The 25430-nt window shown below is 40.9% G+C and overlaps 1 protein-coding gene across 2 annotated transcripts in view; it reads right to left on the bottom strand.

Annotated features, from left to right (window-relative positions):
- Positions 1 to 16494: 16494 nt before the first annotated feature.
- Enpp1 (ectonucleotide pyrophosphatase/phosphodiesterase 1) overlaps positions 16495 to 25430 on the bottom strand; it is a 64275-nt gene continuing 55339 nt past the window's right edge. For both annotated transcript variants that reach the window (XM_050130777.1, XM_050130778.1), the window contains 3 exons: positions 24591 to 24723; positions 21422 to 21584; positions 16495 to 17778 (listed from right to left, as the gene is read on the bottom strand). In XM_050130777.1, the coding sequence (XP_049986734.1) occupies positions 17608 to 17778; positions 21422 to 21584; positions 24591 to 24723 (467 nt within the window). In that variant the 3' untranslated portion in view covers positions 16495 to 17607. The remainder of the gene's footprint in view (positions 17779 to 21421; positions 21585 to 24590; positions 24724 to 25430) is intronic.

Below are 25430 nucleotides of genomic sequence, written 5' to 3'. Positions count from 1 at the left end.
CCCTGGTTATAGTAGCATTTCCAGATAAATACACATGATAATATTACATGGAAATACACCTATACATACACACATACATACACACACATGCACACACACACACACAAACCCTCTTTTTAAGTGAATTCTAAGGGCAGAAATCCAATGTACTAACTACAGTCTAAGGGCAGAAATCCAATTTACTAATTACAAACCTGTAAGACCTGTTTACTCCCTTTTGCCTAATCATTATACTCTAGGATCACGGTGGCTTCTACCACATTTATTATCTCACAACATTTTATTTCCTGACTTACGTGTTTGTATTCCTCTATTAGAAAATAAGTTCAAGCTCACAGCAATGTCGTTCTTTGAAACTGTAACACATAGTGGGGCTTAAATAACGGCTGGTAAGTGTGCTTACTTTAATGAGCAAAAGAATGCATGAGTGAGTGATTTCAGGTGATGGATTTAGGAGTCTGATGCTCTCACAGGAAATATTTTGGTGGATAAAAACTATTTACTTTTTAGTAACAGGAATGCCTTCCTGAAAGCGTTCTTTTTTTTATTTTTTTTGTAATATAATTTTTTATTGAAAAAAAATTTCCGCCTCCTCCCCGCCTCCCATTTCCCTCCCCGTCTCCCTTTTCCCTTCCCCTCCTCCCACTCTTCTCCCCCTCCCCCCCTCCTCTCCCCCTCCCTCTCCAGTCTGAAGAGCAGTCAGGGTTCCCTGCCCTGTGGAAAGTCCAAAGTCCTCCCCCCTCCATCCTGGTCTAGGAAGGTGAACATCCAAACTGGCTAGGCTCCCACAAAGCCAGAACATGAAGTAGGATCAAAACCCAGTGCCATTGTCCTTGGCTTCTCGGCAGCCCTCATTGTCCGCCATATTCAGAGAGTCCGGTTTTATCCCATGCTTTTTCAGTCACAGTCCAGCTGGCCTTGGTGAGCTCCCAATAGATCAGCCCCACTGTCTCCGTGGGTGTGTGCACCCCTTGTGGTCCTGACTTCTTTGCTCATATTCTCCCTCCTTCTGCTCCTCATTGGGACATTGGGTCTCTGTCTCTATCTCCATCCATCGCCAGATGAAGGTTCTATGGTGATATGCAAGATATTCATTAGTATGGCTATAGGATAAGGTCATTTCAGGTTCCCTGTCCTCAGCTGCCCCAGGAACTAACTGGGGACATCGCCCTGGGCACCTGGGAGCCCCTCTAGGTCCAAGTCTCTTGCCAACCCTAAGATGGCTCCCTTAATTAAGATATGTGCTTCCCTGCTCCCCTATCCAACCTTCCTTTATCCCAATCATCCCGTTTCCCCAAGTTTCCCCCAACCTCCCCTTCTCACTTTTCTCTCCCCATCTCCCCTTACCCCCTCCCACCCCACCCCCAAGATCCCAATTTTTACCTGGCAATCTTGTCTACTTCCCATAACCAGGAGGATAGCTATATGTTTTTCTTTGGGATCATCTTCTTATTTAGCTTCTCTAGGGTATCAAATTATAGACTCACTGACCTTTATTTATCTCTAGAAACCAATTATGAGTGAGTACATCCCATGTTCATCTTTTTGGGTCTGGGTTACCTCACTCAGGATAGTGTTTTCTATTTCCATCCATTTGCATGCAAAATTCAAGAAGTCATTGTTTTTTACAGCTGAGTAGTATTCTAATGTGTATATATTCCACACTTTCTTCATCCATTCTTCCATTGAAGGACTTCTAGAGTTCTTAACTCCTACAATACTGTTACTTCTTCAAGCAGAACAATTCCAAAACTGGCCAGCAGGGGGCGAACAATTCCTTACTACAGGAGTGTCCCCATTTCAGTTTTAAAGACTCTCACTCTACAGCTCCGGCGTTCTAACACGGGGATACATTTTACAGATTTTGTAGAAAGAAATTTATTTGTTTGCTTGTTTTTGTTTGTTTGTTTGTTTCATATTAGTAACAATCTTGCATACTTTCCATGGGCACCCAGGACTTACCGTCTATCATGTCAACCCATCCTTCTATTCCCATCATGAGTTTATAAATCATAGTTTCAAAAACAAAACATAAAATGTTCTGCTTTTTAACTAATTTGAAGCAAAGTACGTTTCAGAAGCATTAGATATATTTTCGTTGTCTGGCAAGAGGTATCAAAAACGTTCATCCTCCAGAGCATTGAATGGCTCTTCATTTCCTTTCCCCTAACTCCAGATAACTGCCACGTTACCTACGTCTGTGTCTACAAATATGACTTATTGAGATAGGTCTCATCCGGGTGGAACAATAGAGAATCGTCTTATTTTGTTTGGCCTTGATTCTTCCAGGTCCGTTCAACTTGCTGCATGTAGCGGAATACCATACCGCCGCATGTGTCACCTCGTTCTGTGCGTGTGTCAGCTGTAAGACCTAAGTTGTTTTCTCCCTTACATTTGTCTCCCATGACAAATCCTGCCGCTCTCTATACAGGAATATGGAATCAGTCCCCATGTGGAAGCGGCTTGTGTCTCGATTTTTAACTCAGCATTGTCTCTTTGTGGAATAAACATCTATACTTAAGGAAGCACAAACAGAATTGTTGGTCGTTGTATCTATGTCAAGTGCTTCTCCGAGGATCACCACCAGCCTACAATTATGCAGCATCTACCCGGAAGTAGATCTGTGCAACAGGACCTGGATGCAATGGGCAGGATCCTACCTGCCAATGGCGCTGGCTGAGTTTTAAAAACACAGATGTCCTAGAACTATGACCCCAGGTTGTTTCCTTGATGGGACTTTAATTAATTTAATTCACACAATTCAGAATATGTTCAAAGAAGCAAACTGTCTGACAAGGAAAAGCTCAGCGCAAGAATGACTTACCCTCCCTTCCCTCTCCGCTGGAGAAACATCAACAACAGCTTCTGAAATAGAGGAAAGGTTCCGAATGAGAACACAGCCGCATCTCTGAGTTTTCTTACCAATCTTCCTATAGAAGAAGAAAAGTATTCAGAGCGCAGGAGGAGCAGGAGACACATTACAGGGGGAGGGTTGGTTGGAGGGAGGAACAAAAGGGAGGAAAATGGCATAATATTTTAATTTCAAAAATGAAAAAAATTCAAAAGAAAAGGAAACAGACTGTGGATTGGCATTTTTCTCCTCCCTCTTCTGAAAGATTTGCGTTACAAACTGAATGTCATATCTCATTAAGGTAACAACAACCAATAGAAATGTGCTGGCTTCACACAACAACATGCCTTTCCCAGAATCCTGAGGACAGTCTGTGCTCATCCAGGTGGCTTTGCGGTGCTCTTTCCTGCAGTCACTCCCTCAGCAAGAGGCGTGGAGCAGCTCCTCTAGAGCCTGAGAGACTGAGGTGATCTCTTAATGACGGCTGTCAGTGCAGCCTCCCTCTTCACAACATCTTTCTTTGCCTAGCAACCTAGACTGCCTCTCATGACTGTAGGGAAGAACGAGGCGGTCTCACAGTGCTTCCAACACAGCACCCATTGCATAGCGTGATCAACTCCTAGGGAAATTCTTGCAGCACTGTGCCTATACTTCCAGGGCCATAACTTCTAGAACAGCAGCTCTCAACTTGAGGGTGACAACTGTCAGGGTCCAAACCCCAACATAGACTATCTCTCTAGACTGGCGTGGAGGCGTGGGAATAATTGAAACACAGTTCACACAGGAAGGGAATCTCAGGGTTCATTAAAATCCTGAAGATCACCTGTGTTTATTCTTCAAACATCTTTTATCCTACAAGGTAAACTGAGGGGGAAGTTCATTAGCGTTCTGTTTCCAGGGTAGCAGGACTAAAGTCACATCCGCAGCTCTGTCACTATCTTGGAATAGACACCTCTTTTGAGGCGATCTCCATAATTACACAGAAGAAGCAGCACAACATCAGCATCCTCAGCTCAGGACACAGCCAGTCTGAAGATGCTTTCAGCACTCAGTTGCCATTGTGGCTTGAGAGCCTGGCTGTTGATACAATGCAAAAATATGTGGCCTGTATAATATTGCCACACAGGCAATCCCTTCAGAGGTCAAAGGGCCTTTGCACAGGGGTTGTATATCAGATATCCTGCATATCTGATATTTACAATACAGATCATAAGTGTAGCATAATTATAGTTATGAAAAAACAATGAAATTATTATGGTTGGGGTCACATGAGGAACTGTATGAAAGAGTTATAGCCTTAGGAAGGTCAAAAAACAGTACAAGAGTGAGAAGAGACTTTGTCCCAAATAAGTTCATAGAGGCTTATTCCTATTTATGAATGCCCAGCTGTTGTATGAGATTGGCAGGCTGTGTCCTACTGCCCGGCTACCTTACACTCAAAATAATTACACAGAAACTGTATTCATTTAAACACTGCCTGGCCCATTATATCTGGCCTCTTCTTGGCTAATTCTTACATCTTGATTCAACCCATTTCTAATAATCTGTATGTCACCATGAGGTCATGGCTTACTGGGAAAGATTCAGCATGTCTGACCTGGCAGCTTCATGGCCGGTGGCTCCATGGTGCCTTGGCTCTCTGCCTGCCTTCTTCCTCCCAGAATTCTGTTCTGTCTTCTCTACCCACCTAAGGGCTGCCCTATCAAAAGGCCAAGAGGCCAAGCCAGCTTCTTTATTCAACCAATGAAATCAACACAAATGCAGAAGGACCTCCTACACCACCTGGCCTTAGCTTGGCTTGTTTCTAGTCAGTATTTCAAACTTAAATTATCCCATTTCTCTTTAACTATGTTTTTGCCACTGGGCTTTTTACCTTTCTCTATTCTATATATTGTTCTTTCCTTCTTATTCTGTGACTAGCTGTGTGACTGGGTGGCTGGCCCCTGGCATCCTCCTCTCTTCTTCCCTAAATTTCGCCTCCTATTTGTTTTCTCTGCCAGCCAGCCACACCTCTTTCTCTTTCCTATCTAGTTATTGGCCATTCAGCTCTTTATTAGACCAATCAGGTGTTTTAAGCAGGCAAAGTAACACAGCATTGCAGAGTAAAACAAATACAACACAAAAGAATGCAATACATCTTTGCATCATTAAACAAATATTCCACAACATCAATGAATGTAACATCTTAAACTAAAATTTCACAATAAGAAACTGAAGAGGAATGAGGGTGAAGGGGAGGAACAGAAAAGCCCAGAGGCAAAGAAAAGGGGAAGTAGTTTGTTATCTCCTTCACCAAAATGAACCACTGCTACCGTTTATATTTACATGTTCTAAAACTTTCCACATTGATAAATGCAAACAAGTGCCAGATTGGGGAATATCAGTTTAAGATGTGTTACGTTTGTTTATGCTGTAACTCTGTGAAGCTTTATTACTATGCCTGTCTAAAACACATGATTGGTCAGGTTCGAGTTCCTCGCCAGGGTTAGGATTTGAGTGTTCCTATTACAGACTTATTGAGAAAGCATGGAAGCCATTTAGCACAAATTTTGCAGCAAAAGAAGCAGCCAGCCGCAGGTGGGATAGGAATGATCATGAGCAGCATCATGTTATCCATCTTCAGAGATGCCTTTGGTAACTCGGGATTAATGATTCAGTTGGCATGTGAACATTGATGTTCCATTGTCACTGCCAGTTGTTCACGGGACACTGGATGAATAGGATGATTGTGGGACACCTGGCACCATTTACTTCTCTGACTCTGAGCCTAGGCTCACTCCATAACCCTGGGTTTCAAGACAGGAAGTAGTAGAGAAGCATGGCCCCTCCCTAAGAAGATGCCGAGAAACTGATGGGAATTGACTTGTTCCAGCTGCTGACTGGCTCCTGCCAGTTCTTACCTCTTTCCAGAAGGTCTGAGGTGGAGTTGGTGGGTGTGATAGCCCAGGCACCTGCACACACATCCACTTTTGCCAAGTGAGTGCTTCTGCTGGCACTGTGAAGATGGAGAGCACTCAAAGCTCCTAGAGTGCTTCACGCTTAAGATGGCAAATGTTTTCTTCACTCTTCCATTCACAACCCAGCAGACCTTCCACAGGGTGGACTCTCCAGAATATGTATAAAGGTATATTGCCTTGAGAGGCAATTTAACTTTTATTAATTGAAACAAATTTGTTTTGTGCAGTGGTAAATATCTATAAATAAAAGTACTTGGGAGGTAGAAGGAGGATTATGAGTTCCAGGTCAACCTCAGGCACATAGGTACTGTGGGAGCTTCTTCTGCTCCTTCAGCCACTAGCCTTTAACATACCAGCCCACTTGGGCATGGTCTCTTATATATAAATGCTGCTGTAAAGCTTGCACTTGCTCCTATGCTTCCGGCTCTCACTTCTGGCTGCTAGACTCTTGTTCCTGTTCCCGCTTCATGCAGAGGACCATGATCTGGGATAGTGATCTGTAAGTGTCTCCTAAATATATAACACTTTATTATACGTAATTCTGAACTAGTGTGGGATCATTTTGTAACTTCTGCCATCACATAGGTATTGAGGGCAGCCTGGGCACACATGACCTTGTCTCAAAAACAAACAAGAAACAAAACCAGAATTAAATACATATAAAAATGAAAATATCCCATTGAAAATACCATGTTATTCTATGTAATTATCGCCTAGTTCTTCTGCAATGCCTTTGCTCTCAAGTGAATGTTTTGGGAGGACTGGCTCATGAAGAAAAAGGGTTGGCATTTTCTTCACCTGAGTACCTTTTTGAGGAACACAGATTGATGTCTGTACTAAAAATGAATGTAAAGTTTTTCTTGTGCTCTTAATAGCACATGACTTTGGCACCATGACGATAAATATCTAAAAAATGATCTGTCAGTATGAAAGCGTGTTTATATCCACTAGGGAAAATGATACTGATTTATTGATCAATGATTTATTGAATTATAGTCTCTGTGAAATAGTACACTCTCAAACAATAAAGTTTATCAGCTACCGTTCTGGGAAATAAGCTCAAAGGCTATAGTCTCAACAAGCTTATCAGGAGCCTAGGCTGGGAATTGTTTATAGCACAGCTTCCTGGGCCATCTCTCTTTCCTTATGAAGTTTATAATGGTGGTGTTCTCTTTAGGAAAAGCTCATGCCAGGTTCTTGGAGCCTTTACGCTTGTAAGCACATCACTCCTGTGGTTTTTAATGTACTGTGCTCCCTGTAGGTGTTTGAACACATCACCCCATTGTTGGGGCTGTCTGCAAAGGTCATGGAATCTTCAGGAAGGTGGCACTCTAGCAAGAGAAAACATTGGGCAGGCTTTGAGGTTTTGTTGGCTGCCACACTTTTTTCTTTATCTCTTCTTCCTTACTGCAGGTAATAGGCAGGCCTAATGCCCCTGCTGCTGGGTTGATGGGTGGTTTTTTTTGTTTTGTTTTGTTTTGTTTTGTTTGCCACAATGAACTGAATTCCTTATAACTATAATCTAGGATAAATATATTCTCTCCTAAGTTGTTTTAATAAGGTATTTTATTGCCAAAATGTGCAAAGTATCTGAGTAATCTTGAAACTAGTCTATTTCCTCTGATGGTTGTAGACACTGCCATTAGCAATCTTGCATTTGGTTTTGTGTCTAGAGTATAGGTACAACTTCTTGGTATACAGTGCCATTCACTTATCCACACTATCCACATGCTACAGGATATCACCAAGTTGTGTTATATACATCTGCAGACATGTTATAGTCACATAACAATTACAGGTCGCCTTGGTGCTGTGGAACAATCTTTGCACACTATAAATATGAATTGTCTTCATTGTTGTTAAAAAAAAAGCTGATTGGCTGATGGGTAGGCAGAATTTTCAGGGCAGAGGAGTCACAAGGCAGAAGGAAAGGAAGAGGGACATGCAGGAATAGTAAAAGCCATGCACCTTGGGTCAGCATATAGATGAATAGAAATGGATTGGTTTAAGCTGTAAGAGCTAGATAGTGATAAACTGAGCTATCAACCAAGCATTTATAATTAATATGTCTCTGAATGGTTATTTGTGGGTGGCTGCCAAGACACAGAAGAGCTCCATTAATATGTGGTGCCAAAACATCCGGCACCTACATCTACATAAAACCTGAGAAAGCCTTAAAAAGTTCTAAACACACAAAAAGGAACCAAAGAGTTTCCTAGTCTCCTGTCTATTGTGTTGACTGCAATACCTAGACATATCTCCCAGCAGCTGCCTGTGGGAGGAGCTAGCCACCTGATGCCAATCACTATGGTGAGTTATACTGCTGACACAGCAGTTTAAGATTCATCTCATGGGATCAAAAACAATTCAGATGTTCAGTAAAGACAGATCTATTTGGGAAAAAAAAAACTCTAAATGGGTTACAATGTGTTTAAAATTTTAAATAGTTGGGAGAGAAAAGAAAAAGGGTAGAGACAATCATAGTAGTTCCTAGTAGGAAAATGTAGTTCAATAATAATAATAATATTAAAGTCCTTTAAAAGGACTAAGGTAATAAAAATATAATAAATCGCATAAAGATAGGAAATACGCAGAGAATCTGGATTCTGTATGTTACTGTGTTGTCTTTAGATTTTCTGATTGCTAATGAAGGAGCAACAGCTGCTCAGACACGTTGAATTATGAAAACTGCTGGATTGAACTAACCTATATATTTTAAAAAATGTCTTGACTTCAAAAATGGATGTCAAAAGATATGTTACTTTGGAGAAGAGGTTCTGCTTTTATATTCACAGGAAATGAGAGCCTGTGTATTTGTTCCAGGTTGATATGAATCAGCTTTGATGGGGGAAAAAGCCCTAAAATCTTGGCAACCAAATCTAAAAAAAAAAAAACCCAAAGAACACATAACATATATTTTTAACTGCTCAAATATATAACTATATATATAATAAAAATAATCTTTAACTGATTTGTACATACCCTATATTCTATACTTGTATGTTTCCTGTAAAAGTTTATGTATTTTCAGAACAAAGAGACCAAACACCAATAAAAACAGATGGCCCAGGTAATCCAGCATCCAGAACAGCTTCAAAACTGTTGGCTGAGATGACTCAGCCTCAAAAAATACTACAACCAAGTCTTAACAATTATCCTGAATTTCTCAATGTTTCTCCAAAGATTTAGTGCCCCCAGACAACAGGAAGCCGTCTAGAGAAAAACAACACCAATATACTAAAAAGATGGGTGATGGGTATTTGTTAGCATTTAAAGTGGGTTGGTTACAAGTTGCTATTGGTCATAGTCAGAAAAAAAAAGTTAATTCATTAAGTTAGACAAGAGTTAAATTCAAAGATCTCTCTCTTTCTAAGGAACAAAATAGTGAATATGATATAGAAATAATGAGAATAAAAGGGTAGATTATTGAATCTACTTTAATCCAAAACCAACTATCAATCTCAAAATATTTTGCACTGGTATGGATTTTAGCTTATTGATACTAATTTAAAGTTATTTTGTATATATGTTGCTACTCTTGTATGAGATATTTTTGTATAAATTCAAGACTATTTTTGTTAGAACATATTGTACATACATTTCTACTTAATATACCTATGCATTTAACAATGTAATATAAATTTCTAGTCCTTAAAAGTTATTTTTAAAACTATTTAGAATAGTAAAGAAATGCAGGTTGATAGTTAGTCACCTATTACAATAAAACTTGTAACCATATTAGGTCAAAGAAATATATTTTAGATAGACAGGTAGATTTTAGATACACTTCAAAGATTTACAGACAATGGAATTTAAGATATTTCAATAATATAAGACACTAAACTAAATATTATCAGATTTCTGTGTTAATGTGGGCTGTTGATAACACATAATGTGAGAGCTGTTGATAACACAGTGGCTATGTCTTAGAAATAAGCACAGGAAGCTCCATGGATTCACAGTCTTGCTTCTGTTTGCAACTTAATACACACGAGTAGCTTGTCAAATTGTAAAATTGTCCAGGTACAGATCCAAGATTAGAGGAGTCATCCAAAATCTTTAAAAACTGAAAGTTTGAGCAATAAAATGTACCCATTAGACTAAGAAATTTTGTCTCGTTCAAAATACTTTCAAATTTTCCATCATAATATTCTAATTCTTAAACGTTAAACAAGTTAAAAGTTAAACAAGTTCCTTTATTGTATAAGATTGTTTTGGCTATCCTGGGTTTTTTGTTTTTCCATATAAAGTTGATTATTGTCTTCTCCAGATCTATGAAGAATTTTGATGGGGATTGCATTGAATCTATATATTGCTTTTGGTAGAATTGCCATTTTTACTATGTTGATCCTCCCAATCCAAGAGCAAGGGAGGTCCTTCCATTTTCTGGTGTCCTCCTCTATTTCTTTCTTCACAGACTTGAAGTTCTTGTCAAATAGATCTTTCACTTCCTTGGTCAGGGTTACCCCAAGATATTTTATGCTCTTTGTGGCTATCGTGAAAGGTGATGCTTCTGTGATTTCCCTCTCTGTTTCCTTATCCTTAGTGTATAGGAAGGCAACTGATTTTTTGGAGTTGATCTTGTATCCAGCCACGCTACTAAAGGTGTTTATCAGCTGTAGGAGTTCTTTGGTAGAATTTTTGGGGTCGCTTATGTATACTATCATGTCATCTGCAAATAACGAAAGCTTAACTTCTTCCTTTCCAATACGAATCCCCTTGATCCCCTTATGTTGTCTTATTGCTATTGCTAGAACTTCATTACCATCCCTGACTTCAAACTCTATTACAGAGCTACAGTATTGAAAACAGCTTGGTATTGGCATAAAAACAGAGAAGTCGACCAATGGAATCGAATAGAAGACCCTGACTTTAACCCACAAACATATGAACACCTGATTTTCGATAAAGGAGCTAAAACTATACAATGGAAAAAAGAGAGCATCTTCAACAAATTGTGCTGGCAAAACTGGATGTCAATCTGTAGAAGAATGAAAATAGACCCATATCTATCACCATGCACAAAACTCAAGTCCAAGTGGGTGAAAGACCTCAATATCAGTCCAAACACACTGAACCTGATTGAAGAGAAAGTGGGAAGTACTCTAGAACACGTGGGCACAGGAGACCACTTCCTACGTATAACCCCAGCAGCACAGACAGTAAGGGCCTCATCGAATAAATGGGACCTCCTGAGACTGAGAAGCTTCTGTAAAGCAAAGGACACTGTCGCTAAGACAGAAAGGCAACCCACTGACTGGGAGAAGATCTTCACCAACCCCTCAACTGACAAAGGTCTGATCTCCAAAATATATAAAGAACTCAAGAAACTAGACCGTAAAAGGCTAATCAACCCAATTATAAAATGGGGCACTGAGTTGAACAGAGATCTCTCAACAGAAGAAGTTCAAATGGCCAAAAGACACCTAAGGTCATGCTCAACTTCCTTAGCGATCAGGGAAATGCAAATCAAGACAACTTTAAGATACCATCTTACACCTGTCAGAATGGCAAAAATAAAAAACACCAATGATAGCCTTTGCTGGAGAGGTTGTGGAGAAAGGGGTACACTCATCCATTGCTGGTGGGAATGCAAACTTGTGCAACCACTCTGGAAAGCAGTGTGGAGGTTTCTCAGGAAATTTGGGATCAACCTACCCATGGACCCAGCAATACCACTCTTGGGAATATACCCAAGAGAGGCCTTATCACACAACAAACGTATATGCTCTACTATGTTTATAGCAGCATTGTTTGTAATAGCCAGAACCTGGAAACAACCTAGATGCCCTTCAATTGAAGAATGGATGAAGAAAGTATGGAATATATACATATTAGAGTACTACTCAGCAGTAAAAAACAAGGACTTCTTGAAGTTTGCAGGCAAATGGATGGAAATAGAAAACACCATCCTGAGTGAGGTAAGCCAGACCCAAAAAGAGGAACATGGAATGTTCTCACTCATATTTGGTTTCTAGCCATAAATAAAGGACATTGAACCTATAAGTTGGGTTCTTAGAGAAGCTAAATAAGAAGGAGAACCCAAAGAAAATCCTGAATATTTCTCCTGAATATTAAACTTCATCAGGCGATGAAAGGAGACAGAGACAGAGAACCACATTGGAGCACCGGACTGAAATCTCAAGGTCCAAATCAGGAGCAGAAGGAGAGAGAACACAAGCAAGGAACTTAGGACTGGGAGGGGTGCACCCATACACTGAGACAATGGGGATCGGGAACTCACCAAGGCCAGCTGGCCTGGGTCTGAAAAAGCCTGGGTCAAAACTGGTCTCGCTGAACATAGTGGACAAGGAGGACTACTGAGACCTCAAGAACAATGGCAACGGGTTTTTGATTCTACTGGACCTAGTGGTTTTGTGGGAGCCTAGGCAGTTTCGTGGATGCTCACCTTACTAGACCTGGATGGAGGTGGGTGGTCCTTGGACTTCCCACAGGGCAGAGAACCCTGATTGCTTTTTGGGCTGACGAGGGAGGGGGGCTTGGTTGGGGGAGGGGGGGGGGGCGGGGGGGGGGGGTTTGGTGGGGGGTGGGGGAGGGAAAGGGGAGGCGGCGGTGGGGAAGAGACAGAAATGCTTAATAAATAAATAAATAAATTAAAAAAAAAACAAAAAACAAAAAACAAAACAAAAAAAAAAGTTAAACAAGTGGCACATTGCTCCATTTATAGCTGTGATAGCTGTGAACAGTTTTATTTTTTAATTTTATATACTTATATATATATTTATTTATTTTTAAGACAGGATTTCTCTGTATAGCCCTGGAACTAGCTCTGTAGACTAGTATGACCTTGAACCCACAGATATTCGGCTGCCTCTGCTTCCCAAGTGCTGGGATTAAAGGCCTGCACCACCGCTACCCAGCTTGGTTTTTTTGTTGCTTTGTTTTGATTTCAGATAGCATTTTATATATATTTCAAGCTGACCTTGAACTCATGAATCTCCTGCCTCAGCCCCTCAGTGCTGAGTGTGCCTCCATAAACATTTTTTATAGTGGAAAAAATATCTGGATATTCTAAGACAAAATTAGCATTAACAGTTTTCTTCTTGCATAATACTGTTCTGAATCTTTACTATGTGAAAGATGAAGTGAACTCTACTTTGGAATTCTAATCCGTTTCATTTTTATCTTATATGTATGAGTGTTTTGCTTGCACACATACAGAGGCCAGAAGAGGCTGCTGGATCCCAGGAGTTAGAGAACTGTGAGCATCAGTGAGGGAGGTGGAGAGCGAACCTAGGTCCTCTGGAAGAGCAGTCAGTGCTCTTAGCTGCTGAACCATCTCTCCAGATGCTGAATTCTGAATTTTTGGTAGATAATAGAATTAGAAATTTAAATCAAAGTATTAATTATTCTTATTATAACCTTGAAATTCTCCCTGGACTGATATTTATGCTTGAGCATAAAATTAAATTCAAACTGCATTGGGGAAGAGCGGCAGTAAGTGAAAGTCAGTCATACTTTAACATGATAAGAAGTTTCTTTACAAAACAGGAAGAGGCCAAGAAAACCATACGAAGCAACAGAAGAAAAGCTGAGCTTTTTTATGTAGATTTCTGTGGCATCCATGTTGATTCTTCTATTTGTACGAAATTAAGACATATTTCATGTGCTAATAATTTCTGATAATAGATACAGTTTCTAAATATTCTTTATTTTTTTCTTCAGCCACAGGGGAAAGGATAAATAGTGGAAAGGATAAATGTTAACAATCTCCCGCTGAAGATGTCAATAGTTGCTACAAGTTGGTGACCTTTCGTCTGGTTTTAGACTATCAGAGACACGAGAATGAAGATCCCATGTACTTGCCACCCCCCCCCCCCCCCCCCCCCGCCTCCCGAGGACACAGCTTACAGGGTGACAGTGTTTACTCCATGAACCCAAAGTGAACTTTACTTCTTTTTCTCCTTCCAACCATGCAGCTGTGGTTTAGTATCAACAGCACTTGGACTCAGTATCGTTTTCTATGGGGAACCCCACCCCTCCCCGGCCCCACCCTGCACACACGGCCACCTAGGAAAGCTGCCAGGAGTCCACATATTCAAGTTTTATTAGCGAGTCCACATTTCTTAGTGTAGACACACCTATATCCTGGAGAAGAATTTTTTTTTTGTCTTTTACAATGTTTAGACTGCCCCAAATCATTCTCCAAATACCCCTGCTTTGTAGCCACGATAAAATTTTATTTAGTGCATATAAATGCATTACCATCACCCTGTTCCTGTTACAAGCCTCCACATGAAGGGCAGTCAGTGAGATTGTCTCAAAGTTCAAGTTGCCAGTTCCTCTGGTAGATAAGCACGTACCCACAGGACAAAAGTTGACTGTGGCTAATAACAGAAAAAAAGTCATGGGGACAAACGTCTCGAGGAGACAGTCATCTGCCCTATCTACCTCATTCCAACTCCTTGAACAAGTGAGTCCCCCCCACAGCCCCGTCAACCAACCGGTCCATGACCTCCTCAGACTCACTAGCTCTGCAGACTCGGAAGCTTTGCATTCTTCCTATTATGGTCTTTCTCTGGCACTTTTGAAAGCCTTTAAGATTAAGATTTTTAAATTACTAAAAATGATAGCCTAAGCAATACATTATGGGAAGGTTACACTTGAGAGGGCTTAATGAACTGGTGATTTAGAGGGCGCTGGGATTTGGCTAGTGAGGAAGTCATAGGAGTCCAGACTTCGTTTCTCTTCCCCTACCCCTTCTTTCCCCCTCCTTCCCTGGTCCTGCTCTCCCCTCTTCTCCTTCCCGTCCACCAGCCTTCTAGTCTCTTCCTTTTTCTCTTGCCCCTTTCCCTCTTCTAACTAACACTTCCCTCCTCTTCTCCCTACTCTTTCTACATTTTTTTAAGACAGGGTTTACTCATGTCCTGGAACTCACCCTAAAAAGACCATGTTGCCCTCAAACATAAAGATCTGTCTGCCTCTGCTTCCCGAGTGTTTGGTTTAAAGGTATGCTCCACCACCTTCCCAGCATGAAAGGGGGGGGGCTTCATTGTGCATAACAGCCTTCACCAGAAAAAGATAGGGTAAAGCCACCTTTCATATGCTAGCAGCCCCCCAAGAGCTATGGACTCTGAATTAATCCTGCCAACTGCGGAGAGTGAGTGAGTGAGTGAGTAAGCATGTGTGTGTGTGTGTGTGTGTGTGTGTGTGTGTGTGTGTGTATTTATTTATTTGCCAAGGAGTGCCCAGTACCTCTTATCTCTTTCCTGGTTTCACTAACAGCCCCTACTCTTTAGGGCCCACTCCCACTTATGCTGCCTCCTCTGTTCCCTTGAGGCTATAGCAAGTATAACCCGTTCCTTTTTGCCACTTTGATGTCTTGTTCAGAAAACGGCACCTATCCATTTAATGACACTCTGCTAGACTGCCTCACACCAAGTGGGCTATATAGCTCTGAGTGTCCTAAAGAATCTAAAAGAATCAATGAGATACTTCTACAAAAGGGAAGCACATGATTGCAGAAGGGGCTCTTAGATTACAGATAACACAAGCACAGGAGGACTGAAAAATAGTTAGGAGACCTGAGTACCTCAGGACTCAAGAATAGTGTTGGGCTGTGTTCTAAGTTTTCCTTTTAGGTCGTCTATTTCAGACTTGATGATGAAGGAGCAACATGGAAACACCAGTGTGGGAAGGGGGCAAGGTGTGCTCTCCCCATCCAAAGAGCCTGGAAGGAGTGGAGTAAGACACAAAATCTATTCTGCTCCAATGAAATGCTCAGAAAGAACTATCTCCCACCACCCAACACACACACACACACACACACACACACACACACACACACACACACACCAACAAAGACTTGGGGAACCAAGACTTCTACTGATGGCAAGCTGTAAAGCAGTGCCCAGCTCCAAGGCCAGGACAGCAAGGGAGAAGGCTGAGTAGGGGGTGAGAACCTCATCCCCACTCAGTGGTAAGGAAGGATCTCAGCATTACTGGAGACAACAGGGGTGCAGTGGTGCCGCTCACATCCCAGCAAGGGAGGCATCAGCAGCGAACCAACAGAGAGATGCATTCCCACCCTGCTTACCTCTTCTCATCCCAGTACCAGTAGAGGAAGGGTGGGATGCTTCAGCTCCCAGTCGCAGGCAGCCTGTAGTAAGGAGGTGGAGCCCCCACTACTCCTGCTAGGATGATGTCAGAGAAGATTTCTGCAAGATTCAGTGTCTTAAAAGCAGAATGCCTAAAACATTCAGGTTTTGATTGAAAACCACTCATTAAAAGCAGAAAAAAAAACCAGGTTGAGAAAAGGAAAAACCCACCCACTCTCTATAGATGCCAACACTGGCATCAGGAGTTGTTGGGATGAGGGAGCTGGAACTGCACAGCAGTCATCGTAAAAATGTTTCGACAGGCAATGGCAGACACACATGAAACAGATGAAAATGTTGATACTCAATGAAATTGACAAAATTTCCCGGCACATAGAAAAAAAAATAACATTTTAGAAATAGAACAACAGCTTCTGTGTAAAACAAACGGGAAGTCTCAACAGCAGAAATGCATAAGATAACAGGCAAAACAAAAACAAATGGAATACTAGACACAGTGGCAGAAAATACCAAACCTGAGCGTGGAAAGAACAGACTGGAAAATGCATGCACCATAGTTTAGGAGACTGCGAGCTAAAATAAAAATGACACTTTCTAAGTTACTAAGTACATTTTGATAATAAGTTTTATTATTTAAACATTTTTCTGGAGGACACAAAGAATGATTATCCTATGAAGGATGTATGAAAATCTTTGGTAGACTAATATTAGACCACAGTGGACCCAGGAAACCTACGATTTAACATAGCCTTTGAAAGTTCATGGGTTGGAGCAAGAGCACAATCAATGCAGAGGAGAAATCACCTTCACTGTGTTGTCAGGTCCACAGGGAGGTTGCTAAGTGATGGGTGAAAACTTCTCTTCAAATCCATATAGCCTCAACCCCAAGAGTTGAGCCAGGCCAAGCTCTTCTCCCACTGATGGGGTCCCTTGTGCAGAGGAAAACACTCTTCTCAACCTAAAAATGTCACTGCACAAGTGCCAAGGAGTTCTCTGAAGTTTCACCCAAATAAAGCCCAATTTTAAATGGCCTGAGGGAACCACTTTCAGGGCTGTTTTCAATATTTGTTTATTTCTAGTGAAGCTAATAGGAACCTTTTTGTGCATGTACAAATGTGGAGTCTAATTTTTATGATAGCTAGATATATTCAACTCACAAATTTTCCACCAAAGTCCAATTTGTAAAACTCACTCAATCTGAAGAGATCCAATCACAACTTGCTTTAGAAGCACAGGATTCATGATTTGGCTTTTGGAAGGGAGACAGAAATGGGATCCTAAAAATTCTGAGTTAAAACTGGAACTCCAAATTAAACTTAATCCAGAACCACTTTCTAAATTTTCATGTGACATGGAGCACCCCAGTCTTTTACTTAGTTTTATTACAAATAGCAAGATTCCAGCGTCAGGTCCACAGACCACGTTCACTGTCCCTTCTCCCTTACGAGAGTCCCAAGAGCACTCCACGTGTGAAGTGAAGTGTGTTAATAATGCATTTATTCCTTAGGCAGGAGATCTGCATGCCACAGGATGGGAGCACCCTGCTGACATGTCGAGTGTCACACATGCTGAGTGTCACCATGGTCCACAGGAGGCATCGCAAAGGATGCCCCGTTTTAACTCCACTTGACAGCTTCCAAACAATGTGAAAGTATAGAGGACTGTATAAAATATAAGATTCTCTCAAAAAGGTTTATGGTGCATTTTTTAATTAAAAAAATCAGTCTTCTTGACTAAAGATTGGCAAATATGTTTTCAACCTCAACAGGTCTGAAACCGACTCTTGTAGTTCATGGTAGAAACTGAGTCCCGTGATGAGCTCAACATCTTTGACCCGCGCTCTGTGCAATGTCAGCAACTCTCCAATCCATGAAGATTCCTGCTTCCCGCGCTAGAAGGTGGGGAAAAGAAGAAGAGTCACCAGGGAACACTTAGCCCACTTTCCCAATAAGGTCCCCCTCTTCCCACTTCAGTCACTCAAGTTCTTTAGGCCATGAAATGATGACTCATAGGACCTATTTTAGACATAATCCACACTTTTGAGTAGAATATTTCTCAGTATATACAACATACATGCATGTGTGTTGAATTAAATGTATTCAATTCAAGAGAAAGAGAGGAAACTGGGGAGAGCTGGCCACACATTGCACAGGAGCAAGAACAATCATTCCTGGGGGCTTAAAAAATACTGGAAAGCTGGGTGGTGGTAGTGCTGACCTTTAATTCCAGCACTCAGGAGACAGAGACAAGAGGATCTTTGTGAGTCCAAAATCAACCTAGTCTACAGAGAAAGTTCAGGACAGCTAGGGTGGTTACACAGAGAAGCCCTGTCTCCAAAAACTGAAAACCAGCCAAGCAAACAAACAAAACAGAAAATGGCAACTATCTAGTATGGTAGAGAAGAAATGGGAAAATGGATATAAATTCTGGTTGTATGCCCGTCCTATTGGAAATCCACTTGACTAGTGAATTTGTACTTCGTTACCATATTCTTCTAGGGTGGTTTATTTACTTATTGAGTTTTATTTATTTTTTAATTTTAGATGTATGGGTGTTTTGCCAACATGCATATCTGTGTACCACAACAGACAAGATCATCAGATCTTCTGGAACTAGAGTTACACAGATGGTTGCAGGCTGCCATATGGGTGCTACAAATCCAAGCCAGGGCCACTGGAAAAGCAACCCATGTTCTTAACTATTGGGCATCTTTCCTGGGCCTGTATTAGGATGATTTTAAAGGTCAAATATAAAAATGTAAACAACTGTATTACACAAACTCAGTCCCATAGGAATATGTTATCTTCATGTCTGCATGAAAATGGGGTTGGGAAATACACAAAATGTGATTTCACTCCGAAAGAGAATTAAAGACCTTGATAATGAGATCAGAAAAGAACCAAAGGTGGATTTTCTGGAAAATGAAAGTAGAGATCATGGTTAAATCAGAGAACCATGGGTAGAAATCATACATCCATATGCTATATGCATTTCTGAAGTGGCCATGAGAAATGGCCAAAGACATTTATTAAAATAAGCCTACAGGGCCAATAAGATGATGACTCAGTAGTAAAGGCCCTCGCTGCCAAGCTTGGCTGAAGGAGTTTCACCCCTAGGACAAACATGGGGAAAGCAAAAGAATAAACTCCCGAAAGCTGTTCTCTGAGATACATATGGCATTTGCATGCACACATGTGCACACACACACACACACACACAAATTATAAATAAATGGAATTGTTTTAAAAGCCTCCTGAATTGTTGGGGCTTATTGGTTGAAAATGATAACCAGAAGAAAGTATGGAATATATACATATTAGAGTACTACTCAGCAGTAAAAAACAAGGACTTCTTGAATTTTACATACAAATGGATGGATATAGAAAACACTATCCTGAGTGAGGTCAGCCAGACCCAAAAAGAGGAACATGAGATGTACTCACTGATATTTGGTTTCTAGCCATAAACAAAGGACATTGAGCCTATAATTCGTGATCCTAGAGAAGCTAAATAAGGAGAACCCAAAGAAAAACATATAGGCATCCTCCTGAATATTAACCTTCATCAGGCGATAAAAGGAAACAGAGACAGAGACCCACATTGGAGCATCAGACAGAAATCTCAGGGTCCAAATCAGGAGCAGAAGGAGAAAGAGCACCAGCAAGGAACTCAGGACCGCGAGGGGTGCACCCACACACTGAGACAATGGGGATGTTCTATCGGGAACTCACCAAGGCCAGCTGGCCTGGGTCTGAAAAAGCCTGGGTTAAAACCGGTCTCACTGAACATAGCGGACAACGAGGACTACTTTGAACTCAAGAACAATGGCAATGGGTTTTTGATCCTACTGCACGTACTGGCTTTGTGGGAGCCTAGGCAGTTTGGATGCTCACCTTACTAGACCTGGATGGAGGTGGGTGGTCCTTGGACTTCCCACAGGGCAGGGAACCCTGATTGCTCTTTGGGCTGATGAGGGAGGGGGACTTGATTGGGGGAGGGGGAGGGAAATGGGAGGCGGTGGCGGGGAAGAGTCAGAAATCTTTAATAAAAAAAAAAATGATAACAGACTTCGCATACCAAGCAGATCAGCAGCTTCCCATTTCCCATCAACTCCAGTTTCCTCCTGCCCAACACTCAGTTCCCTCTCTGCCATAGCCCTTACTCTGGCTTTGGGGGAACAGCTAAATCCGTGAATTCCTCATCAGTAGGAAGGTCCTATTTCCTCTAACATTCACAGGAATGGGTAAAAAGTAAACCTAAAGGGTTTGTTTCTTCTGCCCAATGAAACTAATCTTCAGTCGTTCAGTCCGAGGTTAAATAGAAGGATCAGTAATATATGTGGCATGCCTTAAAAGCACCCTCTAGCTCATTCTGGCTCAAATCCAATATTTAGCATCTTCCAAGTATGTTGTCATTAAAGAACGAGGATCCGTGCTTCCATCAACAAAGGAAAGCATTTTCTTTTTAGATGGTAGAGTAGAAAAGGGGTTCGATGCTTGACTCATGCCACTCAACAACATTTTGATGAAAGAATAAACTAGGGCTGGACTTTTCATTTTGGCAGGTTGGTGCAGAATTGAAATAAATGTCGAATCTAAAAATCAGAAACTCTTTTTAGCTCATGTGAGTCAAAGTCACATGCTAGGCGTGACAGTACAGAAGAGAGGAATGGCCTGGGGCCCTCACGGTACCCCCGACTCACAGCACTGCACCACAGACACACACCGCCAAACTTCACGTTACAGAAAAGGCTCCTTACTTGCTTAAGTCACTGTATTGATACTTCAGCTATTTGCTCCAGAACACACTTAATGTTTAAGACTTACTACATTGTTTCTATGAAATTTTAAAATATAATGGACAACGGATGTATTTTTAGTGGCAATTAATTTCTCAAAGAGAAGAAATGATGAAGAATATAAACAATTATTCCAAAAAAAACCACTGGAATGACAAATATGGTAAGAAAGATGCTCATAATGATGCTACATGTAGAAATTTATTTAAATACTGCCTGACTACAACTTTAAGACATTTATAATAGTGGGTTTATAAGTCTAGTTTTGGAATCCAAAAAAAATTCCTATCACAAAAATCAACCCTCTATTTTAGCAAATAGGCCACAGGAGAAGTTTCTGACCAGATTTTTAATGTTTTTAATGACAAGGTAGATTTCTGCAAAGAGGTGTCATTTTCAAAGATCGATTTAAGGACCAATGAGATGGACTTGTCACCAAGCTTGACAACCTGAGTTTGATCCCTGAATCCCACTTGGTGGAAAAAGAGGATCAACTCCTTACACACATCCATAGGCCTCCAGGTGCATGATGCACCAAAGCATACATGCCTACACACACGCACACACAGCACGCTCTCTAAATAAATAATATAGGAAAAGAAAGCAAGGGGCACATTTAACACCATCATGCAATTTGGAAGTTCATGTACACACAGAAGTTCTGTTTCCTCCCGGCAATGTAAGGAACATGCACTTTACATGTCAGCACGCGAGGGAGGCTAGGAAGGCTGCTTACCGTACAGCTCTCGGTGTGATCTGGCCGATGAGGCAAGATGAAGGCTGAAGCATCCAAGTCTGTGCATTCCGTGAGAACCTGAGACGACTGTTTGCAGCAGGTGAGCACAAGGAAGAAGTGAGTTGGAACCAGAACTTCTTGACTACGGAGGACTTTGATGTTCCTGTAAAATATACAATATATATGCTCATTAAGAAATACCTATCTTTCCTTTAATAAGTACTTCAGTAGGACCTGCTTTTATTAAAACATATCTAAAATTCATATTCATTTAAATAAGCATGTTATAAGAAGTTAAATAACCATGAACTTCAATATTCCAAAAGATCGATGCTAATAATTAGAATACTTGGATAACTTCTATTAAAATTTGTTTTTTCATTTCTACCTAAAGAATATTCAGACAGTATAAATATTATATATATACACATACAGTATATATGTAAAGACATGCATTTATATCTTTTAACACTTAACCAATGTTCTAACTCTAGATCAATATTGATGGCCCTCGTCTACCACACAGTTAGAGAATGGACTGAGGTCTCTTCTTCCAGTCCTTTCAGAGACACATGTCATGAATGAACTCTTTATCCCTTTGAATGAATTTCTATTTTTATCCTCAAACTTTAACTGAAAAACAAAACCAAACAAACAAACAAAAAAGCTAACTAACCACAGTTTGTTATTAAGACTATGCCCTCTATTTTAACTCCATGCTTATTTGTTGAGCATCTTTCAAAATTCAAGGTAGTGATGTCACCATTTTCCAAATGTAATCCTGTGTACGGTCATAACATGCAGCACAGATTGAAAATGAGAGTTCTGGCTAAAACTATTATTGGGACACATATAAAGTCTCTTCTACACCCTCTACAACATGGCTTACAGGCTAGTTACATAAAAATTTTCTGTCTCAATAGCACAGATAAACTGATTGGGTGTGGTAACAAACACCTTTAATCCCAGCACTAAGAATGCAGAGGCAAATGGATCTCTGAGACTTCAAGGCAAGCCTGATCTACGTGATGAGTTCATGGGCTACATAGAGAAACTGTGTCTCAAAGGAAACAAACTAACAAAAAAAATAGCAGACACAGTGAAAAATTAAATATCTTACAAACTGAAATAATACCTGATGTTTTATAAGAGAGTTCTCTGTGAGGGACAAAATCTCAATAGACTCTTCAGAAACTATCTTGTGGTTGTAGGAGCAAATTTCCTTTAGCAAATGTGGTTAAGCTATAGCATTAATAAAGACCAACCAGGGTGAGCATGTAGCTGAGTGGCAGATGTTTGTCTCACTTGCACAAGGTCCTGGGTTTAAACCTTCCCCACACCTCCTTCTCACATCAGAACCAAAAGCATCAGCCAGCTTCTAAAACATTCTCCCTTCTCATGTTATAAAACAGGCTCCATTGATGGTTTCTTCAAGATAGGAGTTCTTTGCCTGCCATCCAATGAGAGATGGCTCAGTGCTATGTTGTTCGCTACAAACCACAACACTATACAGATTATACAGTTGCTCAGCCTTTTCATAAGCGACTTATCAGAACCAGGGGATCTGGTAAAGGTTAAATCAAAAGACAAGGCTTTTTGATCTTATTGCCTTGTGAATAAAGTGGCGGTCCTTTGCTGTAGATGGCTCACTGTAGCTGACTCCCTTTCTGTAACATATTTGGGAATTATTTCCACAGTGCAGAACAGTTTCATGAACACAGTTTGCCACTGGCCAGGCCTTGTTCCTCTCCCCTAGGTAAGCGCTGAGATCTGCCTTCCTGCAGTTAGCTTTATCAACAGGCATTTGGTCAGTCTTTAGGCAAGAGCATCCCATTTAAGATATCCACAGATCTCCAAGGACATAGAATTACTGCCTGCCCAAGCCGCTGCTCTGGTTTCACCCCACTTAAAAGATGCCTAACTCCGTATGCTCACTTTCCCCTCGGTTCACTGATGATTTTAGTTCAGGACTCTCAAGGTCAGCAGAAGGGACAATGAACTGCAACCCAGAGAAAGACCCACAACCCCCACGAGCGGAACGGCCGAGGACAGCATGGCCTGGACACTGATCATTTAGAGGCCTGGGTCTCTTCTTCGCTAGAGCAGTAAGTCTAGCCCCAGACCTATTCCCACAGAAACTGCGGCACCTGGCGTGTCTGATCAAGGGTCATCAGCGTCTCCCTGGCAATGTACTAGGTTGCTTGGTTACCTGGTATCCTCTATGTATACAGGGAGAAAAGAAGTGGCGCGCTGATTTAAACAATTCGTGCCTTCTTCATAATTTTACTGAAAATAAATTTTTTAACCTTTTTTTCTACTACCTAAAAATGTAGCATAAGAAACCAAACTTCCCCTCTGGAATTCTTTAATGATTTAATTCCCATTCTTAACTAACTTTCTCTGTTAAGGAGTACATCAGACGTGTACTAGCCACTTCCAAGAATCTATGTGTGTGTGTGTGTGAAAACTCTTATCTGAGCTGGGCAGTCGTGATGCACACCTTCAATCCCAGCACTCTGGAGGCAGAGGCAGGCGGGTGTCTGTGAGTTCGAGGCCAGCCTGGTCTACAAGAGCTACTTCCAGGACAGGCTCCATAGGTACACAGAGAAACCCAGTCTTGAAAAACAATAAATAAATAAATAAATAACAAAAAAACACAAAATAAAAAAAAAAAAACCTCTTATCTGATTTTCTATGGTCTATAAGAGTTCTGGTCCTGGAACCTGCTAGGACTGGGAAATAACTGGTTATAAGGATATATATATATATATATATATATATATATATATATATATATAGTATGTATGACTGGGAACATTTGTAATGAGGAGGACAAGGAAGAACAATATAGAACTAAGAACAAGGGAGAACAAGAAGGAACAATGAGAAACAATGGACTGAAGAGAGAAGAAGAAAGACTATGGATAGACAGAACCTGTTGTAAGTAAACTTCTATACCTTCAGATCTTTAGCCCCCCTTTAGCTATTCGTGGTGTTTCTAGTTGAGCCCTGTGAGGGAGTCTTAAAGGCTAAAACTTTCAAGGCTCTCTAAAGTTGTTAAGTCATGGTAGCCCCTGTGAGCACATGAATTGTGCTGTACAGAAAGCAATCTGCTGCCTAGATGGAAATCCCCTCGACAACGACCTTCAAGAATGAACCACGTCCTTACTGTTTCAGGGTCTCTAAGGAATCGTAGCGTCCATCGTAATCAAAGTCAAACACGGGACCGCTGACGACACTGACGCCGTTCCTCTCTTTGGCGTACCCTTGCAGCAGGGTGTCATGGAGGTATTGCCATATAACTGAAAAAGAAGAGACAGTGCCGGAGTTCCCAAAGAATGGCAGGCCACGCTGCTGTGCGGGAGTGGCTACAACATGAAGCAAAGTTAGTCTTCCTGAAAGCTAAGGACTAGGTCAGGTTTGGCTTTAGTCTTAGGGTCGAGTCCAAGTTCCACTATTCACCTTTGGCTTTTGGAGGGGACTAAAGGGCAGCTGTGTTTCAGTATTTGGAAATACACTTCTTACACTGTAGTAATTATCACGTCTCATCAGTGAGCACCGAAGCACCTCAGACTCACGACTGAGATCTGAATTTATCCTCTGAAAACATACATGTGTCATACACAAAACTCTAAGTAAAAAAGTCCTTACAAGTGCTATATTTTTATATTCTATACCATAAATTTAATTAGATAGGTTTGTTTACTCTTGCTGGTGTCAGATACTGAAAGGGTTAAGAATTCTATGAAATCTATTCATTTTTTAAAAAAATAAAGCTAATTACACAAACTTACTTAAATTGGGAACCATACTGAAAATTGATTTAGTAGTTTATTGTAGTCACTAGTCAGAGGACATACCTTACCCTTTTTTTCCCCAAAAAATGTTTATAACATTTAAATACAAAGCATGCAGATACTAGACTAGACAGAATTTTTATGTGTCTGTTCAAATACTTTCAAAGTTAAACAAACTTTGAAGAATATATTTGATAAGTACACATTTGATC

This window comes from Alexandromys fortis, unplaced genomic scaffold (assembly GCF_014885135.2).
Source record: "Alexandromys fortis isolate MF-2015 unplaced genomic scaffold, M_Fortis_MF-2015_v1.1 scaffold_354, whole genome shotgun sequence".
NCBI classification, from domain to species: Eukaryota; Metazoa; Chordata; class Mammalia; order Rodentia; family Cricetidae; genus Alexandromys; species Alexandromys fortis.
This window is presented reverse-complemented; position numbering and strand designations above follow the sequence as displayed.